We start from the raw sequence: 17,923 nt of genomic DNA on the forward strand, positions 1-17,923 counted from the left end.
CCGGATCTGTGACCCTGCCAGGTGGGGGGGCGGGCAGTGCTAGAGGCTGTCCGTGGTCCCGGGTCCTGGATCTGTGACCCTGCCAGGCGGGGGCAGCGCTTGAGGCTGTCCACAGGACCAAGACACAGATCTGTGACCCTGCCAGGCGGGGGCAGCGCTTGAGGCTGTCCACAGGACCAAGACACAGATCTGTGACCCTGCCGGGCGCGGGGCAGTGCTTGAGGCTGTCTGCGGTCCCGGGACCGGTATCCGTGACCCTTCCCAGCGGGGCGGCAGCTCGCACAGGGGCTGATTGGTTGGGGTTGGGCAGGGAAGGATGCCTGGCTTCCGCCCAGCCCCAGTCACTCTGGGCAGGTGAGCAGCGCAGAGAGCCTCTGGACAGGGGAGGCAGGCCAGCGGAGGGTGGCCTGTACTCCTCACATGGCGGTGGTGACAGCTGTGAGCACGCCAAGCAGAGCCTGCAGGCTGAGCTGAAGTAGCGCCTGCAGGCCATCAGTGCCCAGGAGTGGCTGCGCAAGATACGCCTCCTGGCCCAGAAGGTGCAGGATCGCAGGGACAGCCACTGTGGCAGGCCAGACTGATGTCCTCCTGGCCGCACCACGGGGGTTTGCGGATCTGCAAAGCCAGAGGCCTCCCGTGTGCACATCCCCCCCCCCCGCCCCCCCCCCCCCCGGCGTGCGAACATCCCCCAGCACACTGTCACCCTCCCGCGCCTGCAACAGTTGCAAACCAAGGCGTGCACAAGTTCCCCACCTCTCCACCGCACTTCCATCAACCCAGCATGCCTAACACCCCCACAGGATGTGCACACATCCCCTCTGATGCGCTCACGTCCTTTGGAGAGTGTCTGGGTGTTCTGGGTGCTGAGGGTGGGCGCCTGTGAGATGACAGTGAGAGGGCGGAGTGGTGATGCTGTTCCCATGGAGGCCAGTGCAGCTACGAGATCACCTCTAGGGGGTTAATGCAGGTGCTGAGGCAGGAGCAGGTGCAGACAGACACACCTGGTGGGCACGGGCGGCCCTCGCTGAGGTGCCTTCGGTCAGCGTTCAAGATCAGGAACCCAGAGGCGGAGAGGAATTCCATCCTCTCAGTGAAACAGTGGGATAGTCGGGGCGACTGGAGAGGAGGAATGTGCACTTCGGGTGCCAGCACCCATGATCAAAGGCTGCCCTGACTGAGCCTTGCTTGCTTGGGGCCTAGCGCACTCCTGCCGGGCAGCGGGTGACAGGATGTGCTTTTCCGAATTAATGAGAGAAAACGTTGATTCTCCTGCTGCCCATGAAGGTGGAAAGTGAAGTGGGGAGACATGTGGGGAGTGAGCGAGGTTCCCTGTCTGGGGGTTCCAAATCTGCTGTTGGTTTCTTTCCCCGCTGACTAGAGATATACAGGGTGTCCCCCCAAAATGTATACACACTTTGAATACCTGCTAATTCCAATGGTTTTAAGCATAAGAAAGAAACAACAATGGAGCTGTTATCTGTTAAAAGTGTGGGCACAAACAGGCAGTTGGACATTCCCTGAGGGGTCTCAGATTGGAGAGGGTGAAGGCCAGACTGAGGGCCCCCCCACCCCAGTGCATGAATTTTGTGCACCGGGCTACTAGTATATTATAGAGAGAGATCAAGACAAGAGATTCTGAACTTTACTAGTTCAGTGATAAATCCTGGGGAGCCAAATTGCAAAGACTCTTCTAAAAAGATTGCTGATAATATTGGAGTAACATGATTGCATAACTTATTCAAACAGATGAATCATCCCTTGTCAGTCACTTTTGGGAGCGCTGATGAACCCGTTATCTTTCCTAGCTTTTATAAATTAAACAGGCTGTGTCTTTATCACAAAGCTATTTTTATTTTTTCTCCTTCCTTTCAGGAATCCTATCCAAAGAAGAGGAATTACACTATGGAAATTGTACCATCTGCTTCTCTGGATACGTTTCCTTCAGAAAACGAGAACTTTCTCTGTGATCCCACGGACACAGCAGTTACCAAGAAACCCTGCTCCTTAGAAATTGCAAGAGCCCCTTCCCCAAGAACTGGTAATGTGTCTTACAATTTGATCTGCGTGCTTGTGTATGTGAAGATATGTCATTCATATTTTGAGTTCCCACAATATTTTCAACATGGACATTCCCCAATATAATCATGATAACCTGTTTCTTTTTTTGTTTTGTTTTGTTTTGTTTTGTTTGCATTTTGAAGTAAGTCCTGGTAAGTCAGAGGGATTTGATGTGAAGTCTCTTAACTTCCTGGCAAGAGGCCTCATAGGAATGACACTGCCTAGGTGCATGACTCTCCATGGTACTTACTGTTCTTATGGTACAGGTCCTTGATTACTTTTGCTCTTGGCAGCGATGACCTAAAGAGATAATTTATCAGTCTCCTCTCCTACACACCCAACTTATAATAGTGGAACAAGCGTAGGAAGGCCACAATTGACATTCCTCCTATTCAGACACAAGGAAAACAGGGCCCACAGCAGTCACAGCCTGTGGCTATTATGAAGCTAATCAGACACAGTTCCTTGATTAAGGGTCAATCCTATGCATAGAAATTATTCTCTGGGGCTCTAGGTTCCAGCCTCTGAGTCATTCTTCCTTTTCCATAAAAAAAACCCCCATATTTACAGCTTAGTGTCTTTCTCACCTGTTTCCTGCCTTTAAAATTTGAGCAGTCAAAAGATCTTTCATTGTGTACTATCTCTGTTCCTTCCAGTTCAAGCTGATATAATTTCTTTTTAAAACTTTATGGACATTTTGTGCTTCAATTTATATTACACCTCATTAGACAATAGCTTATATTCCAGATAAGCTCTTCTGAATATTGGGTGACTTCTGTGAGACAATGTCCTTGAGATTCTTAGAAGTCCTGTTGTTGAACCAAGAGGATCTATGAGGTATGCCCTTAAAAATCCTTAAAGGGCCTTGCTGTTTGGCTTAAAGTTTCTATGAGGCTCTTCCTGAGATCTTGTTTAGGTGTTAAGGAATGATTTTGTACTCCCACCCAGACTTGATCATTGGCCTTCTTAATTTGAGATATTATTATTATTATTATTATTATTATTATTATTAATTTTGTCATGTGGAGCTGCTGGAAAAAAGAAACCAATTTTGTTTTTATACCCAGAAATTCCTGGCTCCTTTTCCTTTAGCAGGCCACTCAGCAGTTCTCTGAATTTTATCATAGGCAGCCAGAAAAAGCTGTTCTATTTTAAATATTCTGCCTGGAAATCTCCTTAGCTAGATCCTAGAGGTCATTCGGTTCAGTTGCTATTTTCTATGCTACCGGAGATGTCAATGTTGCCAAACTTTCTACTATGACATGACACATGAAGCCTTGCCTTGAGCTTCCAATTGCATTTTCTGTCCTTTGAGCTTTACAAACCGCTTCCTCATAGTGCTTTGGGCTTCCATGGATCATCTCCCAAAGGCCATTTAGCTTTTCAGTCACTCACTGGGAGGCCCTTCCAGCTTGTCCTGCTGCCCAATCACCAAGTGAACGCCACTCAGATTTTTGATATGAAAGCACCCCATTTCCAAGTACCATAATCTGTTCTTGTTATTGATTTTTGCATAATAAGCCACCCCAACACTTAGTGCGTTAAAGCAACAGTCATTTATTTTTCTTATAAATCTGCAATTTGGATAGGGCTTGGCAGGGGTAACTTCTTTCTGCTCCAAGTGATATCAATTGGGACAACGTTGCTAGGTTCAGGAGCATCCAGTCGCAAGGTCAATCCTTATTCATATGGCTGACATGGTCAACTTGGACTTCCTCATGGTATGTGATGGGATTCTAAGAGCAAGCATCCTTAGAGAATGAGGCAGAGCTCTAGGTATGACATTTTATGACTTAGCCTCAAAGACAACATCAATTTCATTGTAGTTAAGAGGCTGCCTTTATTTAAGTGGAGGTAATTTAATCTTCCCCGACCCTTTAAGGAAATGTATTACTAAAGTTACATTATAAGAGCATGGCCAGTGCAACTCAGTGGTTGAACGTCGACCTATGAACCAGGAGGTCACGGTTTGATTCCCAGTCAGAGCACATGCCTGGATTGTGAGCTCAATCCCCAGTAGGGGGATTGTAGGAGGCAGTTGATCAATGATCCTCTCTCATTGATGTTTCTCTCTCTCCCTCTTCCTTCTTCTCTGAAATCAATAAAATATAATATATTAAAAAATAAAGTTATTTTATAAGAATATGTTCTTGTAGCCACATTTGGAGATTACAAATCCCACAGTAACTGAGTGGGTTAAGAATTAATTTGCATGAATATGATTTTCCTCAATTGTGTTCAGTCATCTGGATTCAGTATAAAAGCAGTCAGTTTGCCTAACTGACCCAGGCTTAATTCATAATTATTGGTCACAGTCCCGTGGCTTTTTCAGATGTAGAAGTGAGGCTGGCCCACAGTACCTAGAACAGTGATGGTGACCTTTTGAGCTCGGCGTGTCAGCATTTTGAAAATAACCCTAACTTAACTCTGGTGCCGTGTCACATATAGAAATTTTTTGATATTTGCAACCATAGTAAAACAAAGATGTATACTTTTGATATTTATTTTATATATTTAAATGCCATTTAACAAAGAAAAATCAACCAAAAAAATGAGTTCGCATGTCACCTCTGACACACGTGTCATAGGTTCACCATCACTGGCCTAGAGTGACCTTTGGGCTGTGACTATGAATTTCTAGGGGTGAGGGAGTCAAGTATTAGAATGGAAGAAATTTTATTTTTAATGTTAGGAATAGGGATGAATACAAGTCAGAGCAGTTTCTGTTCCAATTATAGATGGAACCTTATCTGGAAATCCACAGAATTTGCCTCCATGAGCACCATAGCAGGGTGAAGAGAGCGTCGGCATACCTGTCTTCTGGCTGGATGGGAAACAGCTTGCGTCCTCTTCCTCTTGATTCCATTAACCTGTAGCTTAGGTTTTTCATGGATCCAGTTACTTCCAAGTCTCTCACTCTGCTATGCCTCTTCCTTAGTTTTTCCTTGGACTCTCAGGGCCAACTAACTAAGCTGATGAACTCAGGGAAGTTACCTACCTATTAGGGCAGTGATGGCGAACCTTTTGAGCTCAGCGTGTCAGCATTTTGAAAAACCCTAACTTAACTCTGGTGCCGTGTCACATATAGATATTTCTTGATATTTGCAACCATAGTAAAACAAAGATTTATATTTTTGATATTTATTTTATATATTTAAATGCCATTTAACAAAGAAAAATCAACCAAAAAATGAGTTCGCGTGTCACCTCTGACACGCGTGTCATAGGTTCGCCATCACTGTATTAGGGAGTTACTGACTTCTCAGGGAGTTATGGATGTTTTTCCTTTGTTACTAAGTCCTGTATTGACTGAAAGTAGGACTTTTTTATATGGAGACACCTCTTGATGCATCTGAGTCTTTTAAAGGCACTCAGATTGAACTGGGTGGGTAACTACCCTCCAGTTCCTCATCCACTCAGCATGCATTTATTGAGTGCCTCTTGTGTTCTAGACATTGCACTACATGTTGCAGAGGAAACAGAGTGAAAGGTACAAATCTTGATCTTTAGGAGCTTAGAATGTGTTAAAATTATGGGTAATAAGTACAATGAGAGAGGTAAACATGAGGTTTTCATGGGAGGGTAGGAGAGTGAGTGGAAGCTTATTGAGGGAGCTGCTGCCTGATCTGAGCCTCAAAGAAGGAAGAGTTGGGTGGATGAGAGGGACTTGTATGTCCCCCAGGCTAGGGAATGCTCTTAGGGAAAATGCATAATAACAAGAGTGGCATGCAGAAGTTTGGGCCTTACCCCACAGCAGGAGCAAATCACTGACAGACTGTAAGTGGGGATGTGACGTGATAGGTTTTTGTTTTAAAATGACTCTCTGGAAGCAATGTGGAGAATAGATTGGACAGAGATGAGACGAGAGGCAAGAGGATTAATGAGGAGATCAATGTGCAGTCTCAGAAAGAAATGATGGAGGCCAGGACAGACGCAATGGCAGCCCTGAGGGAAGAGGGACAAAGCTGAGAGTGAAGCTCATCCCTTCCTGCCTTAGGGATTCCGACATCTGTGAAATAAGTAGCCAAGGGAACTAAAGTGTTACATGTTAGGGAATGTGTTTTATAGTTTCGGTTAGTTGTGTTGGATAAAATGACATAGGCTTACAGATAAAATGGGGATCTCTACACACACAAGAACTGGATTCTGAAGAAGAGAGAGAGGGAGAGAGAGAGAGAGAGAGAGAGAGAGAGAGAGAGAGAGAGAGAGAGAGAGAGAGAGAGAGAGAGAAGGAGAGAAGGAGGAAGGGAAGAGTTAGGAAAGAGATATGATGAAGGGATGATCAGATATTTAGAGGGACTGTTATGGTTAAATTGTGCTCCCCCTCTCCTTTTTATGGAATCCAATTCACATTCTAGTACCTCAAAATGTGACCTTTAGAGTGTTTGGATAGAGGGTCTTTATCGAGATAATTATGTTGAAGCAGAGTCATTAGATGAGCCCTAATCCAACATGACTGGTGAGCTTATAAAAAGGGGGAGATTTGTCCACAGGCGATATGGAAAGAGAAAAGATGATGTGGAGAGAGACATCTGAAAACCAAGGAGAGAGCTCAGAACAAAACCTCTCTCGCAGGCCTCAGGAGACACCAACCCTGCCAAAATCTCGATTTCAGGCATCTAGCCTTCAGAACTGTGAGATAATACATTTCTGTTAAAATACCTAGTTGGGAGTGCTCTGTTACAGCAGCTCAAGGGGACCAAAACTGAGCACACAAACTCAGTACTACACAGAAGGGAGGGGTGAATGAGGGTGCCTGGGATGTGAGGGCAGACTCCGCCTGGCCTGCTTATCTCAGAGGCTAAGCAGTGTGAGGTCAGGGCTGTGCCCGGCAGTGTCATTCATAGATATAGAATATACAGTTTCTCAGAAAATCACAGTTAAGTATGCATCTTAGTTACCTTTCTGTGGGCTGCCCCGTGTATTAACTAGGATGAGCTAGTACAAAATATTATCTCACCCTGACCACAAGGAAAAAAATTCAGCATTTCCACTGGTTTGATTTAAATATGAAGCACCTTATTAGTAAGGCTATATTCAACGAAGTTTTGCAGTCCAACCAGAACATGAGGGATGCTTTTCCCAAGGTGCATCTTAACTAATGACTGCAGATTTTACACAGAGTAAGACATGATATTGCTGTAGTACCAGGCTCATTAAATAAAGGATAACAGAAGTCCAGTACTTCCTGGGTAATTTGCTGTCTGAGACTCATATTTATGCAGTCAATATTGAATCATATTTTTCCCTTATTGTATCAGGAAAAAAGAACCGCATATAATCACAGTGGTGACTCAGTTGCATAAATGAATGAATAATCAAATGAGTGAATGAATGAATGACCATTATCTTTAAAAGAAAATGGCTGTAATGGCAGAAAAAGCCCTTATGAAGTAGTCAGATGCCATCAAAGATAATGTTTTCTTATCTGCTTTTCATTTAATTTTAACCTTCACAGGGGAATATTTCTATTTTATGGTAACTAGGCAACCTGTTATTTTGAATCACTTAGTACGGGCTTTGCACACTATGGATGCTCAATAAATCCATTTTGATTAATGAGCAATTTGCAGCAACACTGTTTCCAATCTTGTTGGAAGAGAATAGATGATCTCTGATAAAAAAAAAAAAAGAACACAATCATAGGTACATGCCAGGATAGTGTGGATCTTGGTTACCTCGATGCAATTTGCTAATGTGCTTACTGGCTGTGGTCAACTTGAAATGGAAAGGTCATCTGGTGAATAATCCCCCCCCCCCCCACTACACTTCCACCACTACCCTGAAATGGATCATTTTGATGGTGATTCTGTAACTTCTGCATACCAAAATATTTTTTGAAATGAATGGTGAGGCTTTTTGAATTTTAGTGCCAAAGTTTTGAAACTAAAAGAATTCCGACTGGACCAGGACTAATGTTTATCTCTGCTTAGCAAGTGAGTAATTTCAACATAATTTCTGTGGGTATGTTTAACTCATTTAAGAGAGCAAATGTTTTTAAGCCCGTTGGAATCATTCTTTTACATATAAATACTGGCCTTGCTGATAAGAGCCATTTTTATCAAACAGCAATTATTTATTTGGCATTTGTTATGTGCTGACTTAGCCATTTAGTAAAGCAGACTGGCACTCGGTACATTTTTAACCCAATGTTAGTTTATAGAGGGGTGAAGAGAGGAGACTAGGGCAGCAGTACCTGCAGGGAAATCACCCATAGAAACAGTTGACCAATTTGAAAATGTAGTCATCTCAGTTTGCTTAAATTGGTGGAATTTGGCTATATGTGGAAAATAATACCCTAAACAAAAAGCAAATTATACTCCTTTCCCCTCAGATTAATTTTACTTACACAATATATGAATAACATGAATTGCAGAATAATATTTCTAAAAATACAACAGACTCTTTAAAGTGATTATGTTAGGAAAATAGACTTTTTATGATGTCATTCATGGTACCCTCTGGAGCAGTTTCTCCTACAATGTCAGACTGTGTATAATTATGAAATTAACAGTCATTAATTCATAAATTCATGCTCACCAAATTCAAGCTGGACCTCCACTCTTTCTCTCCGTTACTCTTCTCAAACCTCTGATACTTTTTCCTACCTCATCTCTCACAGCATATATTCTCATATTTTAATTAATAAAGAAAATTGAAGCCATTAGATGGAACTTTGTTAACATCCTCCATGACAACTGAGATTTTTCTGAAAGTTCTAAAAGTTGGGAGTTCCTCAAGGCTCAAAGTCCTCCCTATTCATATCTCATCCACAGTGTGGCTTCTGTTATAATCAACATGCTAAGGACTCCCAAATACTGCTCTCTAGGCTGTACCACTTCTGTCAACTCCAGGATAATCTGTTCTTCATTTTATCCATCTATCCATTTATCCATCCATCCACCATCCATCCATCCATCCATCCATCCATCCATCCATCCATCCATCCATCTATCCATTTATTATCTATCCATCCATCCATTGTCTACTAAATATCTTCACCAGCATGTCTCAAAGGCATATCCTAACATATCAAAAACTAAACTCATATCTTTCCCCTCAAACTTATTGTTCATTCATGGTTTCTTATCTCAGTAAATTATTTAATCACTCATCTGACTTCAGAAACCTTGGGATCCTTGCCATCACCATCTTTATGAATTCCTATATCCAATAAATCACTAGTTCTTGTACTTCTTAACTGTAATAAGTAGGAGGGTGAGAGTAATTCTGTAACTTATTATATATATATCCAACTATCCCTCAAATCTATTTTCTCTTAATCTCTACCTTCACCAACCACTCTTCTGGATTAATTTTAATAATAAAATATTAATTGTCCTATTTGCCTTCCTTGAATTTATGATTTATGTTACAGCCAAAGTCATCTTAAAAATCACAAATCTGAATGCATCACTCCTCTGATTAAAAACTTTTCGTGACTTGTTATTTTGTCATTGTTCTTAGAAAAATAACCCAAATCTGTAATAAGGTTCAAAAAGCCCTGAATGATGTGCTGGTTTTTCTTGTGGTATTTTATTTTATTTTATTTTATTTATTTTATATTTAGCCTCATCTCTTACCAGTCCCCACCTTCCCAACTGGGTAGATAAAGAAGAAATGAGGACAATGATGTGAATACAGAATTCATCTCTAGAATAAGGAAAATGGAAATCTTTGCTCCATGTTAAATTGTATTCCTGCTGTGAGTATAAAAGAGGAGAGATGAGTTAGGTTTAAATAATACTTGGGTGGTTCCCATTTACTTTCTGGGAATCCTGAGACATTTCAATCTGATTTATGAAAGCATATGGAATGCAATCTAACTTTTCCCAAAGTTCATCTAAACAAATTGCAATTGGATACAATATATTTTTCTTACAATATGTGAAGTCTGTCATCATGAGTATTCACATAACTTGAAGAGTATAATAGCATATCAAAGGAAATATAAATTCAGATGTTAATAATAGAGTAAGACTAATTTGTGGCTGTATTTTATGCCCAAATACCACACCACCAAAGTAAATATGGGTTCCTGACTAGTGTAGACTTCAAACAAAACTCTATATAGGTGGTGATTTTCATCTAGTTTTCCTAGAACTTATTGACATTTTGAGTAAAAATCACTAATTTTATGAAATACATTTTTAATTTACATGACAAATCTGTTTTCAGAACTATATTGTATGTGTGCACACAGGGAAAATTACTCTAAAACATGTGACCAAAACCAGCAAATATTTATTATTTCAGAGTTTTTGTGGGTCAGGAATCCAGGAGGGGCTTAGAGGGCGGTGATTCTGGTTTCAGACTCTCTGTGAAATGGTCATTTCCAGGCCTGACTGGGCTGCAAGGATCCACTTCCAAGCTGACTTATATGGTTGTTGACAAATTTTGGACCAAATGGGCTATCAAACTGAGGGTTTCAGTTCCTTGCCATGCGATGGGGGCCTCTCCAAGTGGCTGTTGATAGTGTGGTTACTTGCTTTCCTCAGTGTAAGATGTCTAAAGAGAGGGGGCCACTAGATGACACACCCAAGCCTGTTTATAACTTAACCCTGGAAGTGACATCTCATCACTTCTGTATTTGTTTGTTGGAAGTTCATCAGCAAGTTCAACTCACACTCCAGGGGTGCGAAATTAACAAAAGCATGAATGCCATGAGGCAGAGAGGGATCAATCTGGCCCATTTTAGAAGCTGCCCACCATGTATTTTATCTGGTCAAGTAGCTACTTGGTCAAGACTATGGAATATGCACAGCTGTTGTTGGGGAAAGTAATGAAGGTTCAAGTGTTTCAGTTTTCAATAGATTTTAAAGAATTGCTAATTCTTAAAAAGCCATCACTAGGAGAAAGTAAAAATGTAATAACTATTTGGAATATTAAATAATGCTCTAAAACAATTATTAAATATTCACTTCCTCAACTAGTACATAGTGGGCTCTTCTCACTGGAAATATTGAAACAGAAGATATTTGGACTATTTTACTTATGATTCTTATACAGCCTGTCTCAGAAATGATGGTCATGTCCCATTACTAAAACAAAGTTACTTCATTTTTATTTTAATCCCCCCCTGAGGATATTTTTCCATTGATTTTTAGAGAGAGTGGAAGAGAGAGGGAAAGACAAAGAGAAATATTGATGTGAGAAAAAATTGGTTACCTCCTGCATGAACCCTGACCAGGGCCTGCCTGGGCCAGGGAGGAGCTTGCAACGAGTTATGTGCCCTTGACCGGAATTGAACCTGGGACCCTTCGGTCTGCAGGCCAACGCTCTATCCACTGAGCGAAACCAGCTAAGGCAAAACAAAATTACTTTAAAATACAAAGATTCAATTGGTTATTCATTTTTTATTTATCCATCCCATGAGCATCTATTGAACACTTATTGTGGACAAGGCATAGCCCTTGTGTTAGATATAATGTTATTTTTTGTTTAAATAATAAGTACATTTCTACTTTTATAATGAAAATCTTAGTCTTAAATTACATAGTGAGGAGAATATTCATATTTAATATGAATATGGAAAAAGAAATGTATAATATACCATTCTCCTAGGTTTGTCCATAAGAGGGAAAACATTTCCATGGGAAGTACATACACAGATACCCCATTTATTCTTACAGCACTATGAGAAAACACTGTTTCACAGGAAACTGAGATTAAATATTCCAGGATTGCAGTTTAGGTTTGTCCAGTTCCAAAGCCCAAATTTGTACTATATGGCTCCTCCATTTCTCTGTATTACTTTTCATGAATATTATATTTGATTCAAAATGAGCTCTCCCTTATTCTACCAATGTGGCTCTTTCCAATCCCTCTGCTTTTTTCTCACCCTACTTCCAACCTTCCCACCCCTTTATTTATATCTAAATTGTACTAATCTGTCAGAGACCTCCTTTATCACCACCTGTTCTATGACACCTTTCCTGAATCTCCAGCCAGAAGCAATCTCAGTCCTACTTGTCAGCCACCCAGCAGTTAACAAGGTCTCTGGTGTCCTTTAACTGCTCTGTACATGCTAAAGAATGATATTAAAATTCTATAACACTGCCCATGCGTTATTTTGTATTCACAGAATGCTTTCCCCTAAAAGCCCAAGGAAACTAGAAGGTTTCTTCTAAGCTTATTATTGTAGAGGAAACTGACAATCATAATGCATAATCTAATGAATAGTCAGGGCATCTGTCTAGAAGATGTTTCTTATTTCAATCTAAGATTGCAGTATATTCAGTAATTTTCTCTAAACAGTTTTTACACACCTCATTTCATTTTCATCAGCCATGTTTTGTAGCTGCAGGTGTGAGATGTGGGTCGATCATGTATATCTTTGACATAGGCTGCCATTTTACAGAGTCCACTGGATAACTGGTATTGTTTATAAGTAGTATAATAAAGGCTATTTTAAGGCATAAATCTGTTTCCTAACGCTCTTATGTATGTTCTGTGCTTTTCATTTGAATTTTCTCTAAACATTAGAGAAAAGGACCGTGGAATTATAGAAGCCAAGTCACCTTTCCTCATGTCACCATGGGCATTGTGATGGTTGCCACTGACACACACGTTTTGCTTTCTTTGCTTTATTTCACTTAGTACTTTTAAAGGTATGCTTTGAGCTATGGAGGGGATAATGGAAATATAAGTCTCTGAGGTAATAAAGTCTAGTCTAGAAGAGATAATGAACAGTGCACAGTAGTATAAAACCAAATTATTGGTATAATGGCAGAGATCATGGATTCAGGAGATAGAGACACTTAAAGTCTTTTCTAAAGAATTTAGTACTTCATTACCCACTGTCTTATACTGTGTGTTAAATTACTTGTAAGAAACATTCATAAACTTTTGCTTTATAGTCTGCTTAGAGTACCCAGCAGTTTTTCTGTCTTTGATCCAAAGGCAGTCAACAGGGCCAGTCCTTGCAGTAAATCATTCCTCAGTGGATCATTCCTTATTCCTGGAATTCAATTCTGTTCCTACCTCTTTGTATTAATAGCTTAAAGGTACTGGCCTCAAATCCTACCCAATTACTCACAATCATTACTCTAGATGTATTATCTAAAACACATTAGTAGTTATTTTCTTGCTTCTCCCTCTGGATTTTCTTTCCACTTCCATATTTTATTTTAATTCTGATGATATTTGGTTTGATAGGGGGGAAAAACTCAAATTTATTAAATCTGTACAATACTCAAATTTATTAAACCTGATAACACGCTAGTTATCTTTCATGTGTGTTCTCTCATTTTATATGCACGCATAAACCCAAGAAGATAGTTATTAACCATTTTCATTTTTGAAGTTCAGGAAACTGAAATCCTGAGATGTTAAATAAATTATCTAACACTGAGCAGATAAGTTTTCTAAAGACTTCAGCATACGGTATTAGAATGTATGTTGGGATGCTTCTTTGAATTAACATTTACTAAAAGACAAAAGCATTATATTTAATGTTGGATATCTTATTCTATCAAAAAGTTGAGTGACACATAGTAAAGAATTAAAGATGAGATAGATAATAGAACAGTGTATAGAGAAACAGGTCTACGGAGAATTCAGATATTGGAATTATTAGACTCGGATGCTAAAAAAACACACAAAAAAACAGCAAAAACAAATGTCCTTGACATTTCCTAATAAATAAAGGGAAGCTTGAAAAAGTTAGGGAACTGAAAAATGCCAAATGGTGACCGTATATTTGAAAAAGAAACAAGTAGAAAATTTAGAATTGAAAAATAGGATTGAAATTAAGAAAATGGTTTGATAGCAGACCAGACAGAGCTGAAGAAAGAACCAATAAACTGGAAAATAAATATAAGAAACTAGGCAGATGATGTTTTGTTGATTTGTACACTTGAAACCTATATCATTTGGGGAACCAATGTCACCCCAATAAACTCAACAAAGAAGAAGCTATTCAGAATACAACTCAGAGAGACAACAATGAAAAGTACAGAAGAGAGAATCAATGATAAATGATAAGGAAAATAAAACTCTAACATCATTTCATTGTAGTCCAATAAACTTTAGCTATTATTATTACTAGGTCACTCACTCCCTGCTTAAATACCTTCAATATTTCTTATTGCCTACAGAATTAAATGTAAATTCTTATACTAAAAACCTTCCTCTGACGCATTTAAACTCACCTCCAACTTCTTCCTAACATAAAATAGCTCATCTATGCTTGTTCTACCTTCATGTTGTTATGATTTATGTTCTACTCCAGCTTTCTTGCCTGAAAACTGAAGTCTTTTACAACCACCTTCCTCTCCAGCCACAGTCCTCCCCTGCCTTTTCATCATGCTTCATTGATCTGTTATCAATTCTCAAGTTATATTGCATTATAAATTGCATCTCGGATTCCACATTTGATTGTACACTTGTCAAGGGCAGAGATATATATTTTTTAATCCTCACCCAAAGATATTTTACCATTTATTTTTAGAGAGAGTGGAAGAGAGAGGGAAAGACAGAGAGAAATATCGTTGTGAGAAAAACACATCGATTGGTTGCCTCCTGCATGCGCCCCAACTAGGGCCCGGGCTGGAGAGAAGCCTGCAACTGAGGTCAAACCTGGGACCCTTCAGTCTACAGGTGAATGTGCCGGGGTCCAGCCCCAGCAGGTCCAGGGGTCCCCAAAGGTGTGGACGGAGTCGGCGAAGAAGGAATGACACTGAGACAGTGTTCAGTTGATCAGCAGCCTAGCCAGGATCTCCAGTCAGGATCTCCAGCCAAGTTCTGGTCTGGATCTCCAGAGAGGTTCTGCCTAGGATCTCTAGTCAGGTTCAGTCACCAGGTTCTAGTCAGGCTCTCCTGCCAATCTCTGCAGTCAGGTTCAGTCCAGGATCCCCTGCCATGCTCTCTCGCCAGGCTTTGCCTCCAAGCTCCGAGGCCAGTCCCTGTCCAGGATCCTCCGGCATGCTCTCGCCAGCGAAGTTCTTCTGTCTCTAGAGAACGTTCTGTGTAGGTTCTGTGCCTAGGCTCTGTCTCTCTTGGTCCTGTCTTCCAAGCCCTGTGTTCTCAGTTCTGTGTCTGAAGTTCTGTCTTCTGAATTCTGTCTCATGAGTTCTGTCTTGTTGATTCTGTTCTAAGTTCTGTCTTTCTGTCTTGTTACAACTGTATTTATACCAGTTGATTCAATCCTATCAATCTCTATTACAAAGGTTAGGGCGTTTCTTATCTCCATTCCAGGGAGAAAAGATTATGTAGTTTAAGCATGATTGTTCGTAGTTAAAGGGATTAATTACCCGCCTGGCACTTAGTTGAGGGGTTTTATTCCCTCCCTAACTTCAGGGGAAAATCCCTACCTGGGGATTCAACCTTTCTCGGAGAGGTGACTTTGGTTAAAACACAGCGCCAAGAAGGTGAGCAAACATATTAAGAACCGTATGCCATATATGCCAGGTCCCTTGAAACAGCAAGGATGGACCGGCTCCCGGCACCCCCCCCCCCCCCCCCCCGAGAGTGGGATACATTTGATACAATCAACAACCCTACATGGAAACATCATTATCCAAACTATGGACCAAAGTCCGTAGTTTACATTAGGGTTCACTCTTCGTGGTGTATAGTCTAATGGGGGTTAAAATGTCAGGCACTCACTATTATAGAATCATACAGAGCAGTTTTACTGTCCTAGAAATCCGCTCTGCTCTGCCTATTTAATCCCTCCCTACCTGCTATCCATGGCTAGAGATTTTTTAAAATTTATTCTTAGAAGGAACATAATAACTGACATCCTTGCCCCCAAATAAATGTTTTTGGATGTATGGTTGAATGAATGAAAGAAGGAAGGACAAATTGGAGAGAAGCAGGGCATCTTTGTCACCCTCTTGCTGACTGATGTTTTGTCTCTGTTTCAATATTGACTCATACTATTCTGTTCTACTCGGAAGACCACCCATACAAACCTGCCTGTTCTTGAAATGCTAATTCCCACCTGATCCATTAAACTGAAGTCAAGAGAGAACTCTGGACATTTTAAAGACGTATTTAATGAAGGATCTATTTAATTCAATGTGCCACACTTGTATTTTTCATAAGCCTATGTCTAGATTCCCCAGAAGACTGAATTATATTTTTATGTGGGGGGTAGAGTTTTTATATCCTCACTTATTATGAGCAGGAGATGACTTCATAAATTATTGCTTTTCGGTTGGGATTGTAGACAGTAGCTGTGGAACAGAGAGATTTGCTGGTCTATAAACAATTCACAGTCTCAGTCCCTTTTGCATCAATTCAGCTAGCTGTCTAGGACAGAACATTATTGGGAACTAATTAAAATTATAACAGGGAAGTATATGTTTTTGCAGATTTGAACTTGCAATCGTTTCCATAAAAAGCCACAGAGGATTGCCAAATTGTTGTTAAAATAATATAACTTCTCTTTGTGCTAGCAGAAGTTATTTATAAAACATTTGTCATCCTTTCCCAAGTATTTTAAACATTCCAAATGGCATCGTTGATGTTATTTTGTTTTTATATAAACTTAAGAAGAAAATGTTTCACATGCTGCTGATTTTGAAGACATTACTTTCTTTATCCTTCCACCCCACCCCCCCAAACAGTTACCATAAGGGAAGACTAATTTAGATTTTTGAAATTTCATTCATTTAGTTTTGACCATATAGGAGGATATACTTATCTGTGGGGAAATAGTTTTGTATTATAAAAATGTTTTGTACAAATGTCAGTTTCTCATCAAGGTTAATTCACTGGGATATTTTCCTATAGCTTGAGGGATTTCTGAGAGAAATGCTTTGGGGAGGTTTGAATTGGGGTTTTATGAATTGGAGCTATGAAACATCTACTTTAATAAAGATCAATACCCATTTGAAAGATTATGAAGAAAACTTAGCCCCATAATATATTAAAAAATCATGTTCTTTTTAAAGTTAAAGTTTTAGTCATTCATATAATTGTGGTAGTCTTCACAGCTATGTTGGTTACTTTATCATTATTAACTGAATAATAATACTCTTCTTTCTTGGGATAATACCACAGGGGGTGATATTATTCTAAAAGAGAACAACGCATTCAATAAACATTATTTTAAAACATACTGCTGAGCATATTCCTCAGTATGATCTTGTAATTGATACCAGTTTTAAGTTGAAATCTCAATTCCTGGTCATTAAACTAATTTGCAGTCTTAAAAGGTAAACTGAGTGATTAGGTTCATGGCAGTTCTATTTTTATTCACAGATAATGCCTCTGAGGTAGCAATTACTGCTCCAGGAACTAGTAACCATAGAAACAGCTCTACAGGCCCAACACCCGACTGCTCACCTCCATCCCCCGACACTGCCCTCAAAAATATTGTAAAAGTTATTCGACCTCAGGTAAGTGCCCAGAATGACATTATCTGCACCATAACGTATTTTGTTTCTGAATCAGTGCATGCAAAACTGACATTGCAATGCCTGGCCTATTTTATGATATGTACATTGATTTTTAGATTAAAAGAAGGGACTTGGAAGGGGATGTTTTCTGCCCGTGGAGTTGATGGTAGATACTGAGATCTATATCAGCTTTTAGAAAAAGGAATTTGTATATTATAGAAAAAACACACAAATGAAGCTTAGGAAACGTGCTATTTCACATCATCTTCCTTTCATAACACTTTAATAATTATAGTCCAGTTATTAAGTTGTTACTTTTTTTTTTTGGTGTCTCCTGCTCATTTTGTCTTCATTTCTCTGAACATGCTGCTTGGCTTGTAATCACTTCCCTGTCCTCCAGCCCCAGTTGTTTTTATATATTTTCTTTACATTCTCTACTCCTTATGGTCTCTAATTTGCCTGTGTTTGGTATTTTACATCTCATTGCTCCTTACGTCCCTTCAGTGCTCACGTTCGCC

At 40.0% G+C, this 17,923-nt stretch overlaps 1 protein-coding gene across 5 annotated transcripts in view; it reads left to right on the forward strand.

Annotated features, from left to right (window-relative positions):
- Positions 1–17,923, forward strand: part of ANKS1B (ankyrin repeat and sterile alpha motif domain containing 1B) — an 827,013-nt gene that overhangs the window by 241,921 nt on the left and 567,169 nt on the right. For all 5 annotated transcript variants that reach the window (XM_059681894.1, XM_059681893.1, XM_059681896.1 and 2 more), the window contains exons 10-11: positions 1,873–2,038; positions 17,269–17,405. In XM_059681894.1, the coding sequence (XP_059537877.1) occupies positions 1,873–2,038; positions 17,269–17,405 (303 nt within the window). The remainder of the gene's footprint in view (positions 1–1,872; positions 2,039–17,268; positions 17,406–17,923) is intronic.

This window comes from Myotis daubentonii, chromosome 2 (assembly GCF_963259705.1).
Source record: "Myotis daubentonii chromosome 2, mMyoDau2.1, whole genome shotgun sequence".
NCBI classification, from domain to species: Eukaryota; Metazoa; Chordata; class Mammalia; order Chiroptera; family Vespertilionidae; genus Myotis; species Myotis daubentonii.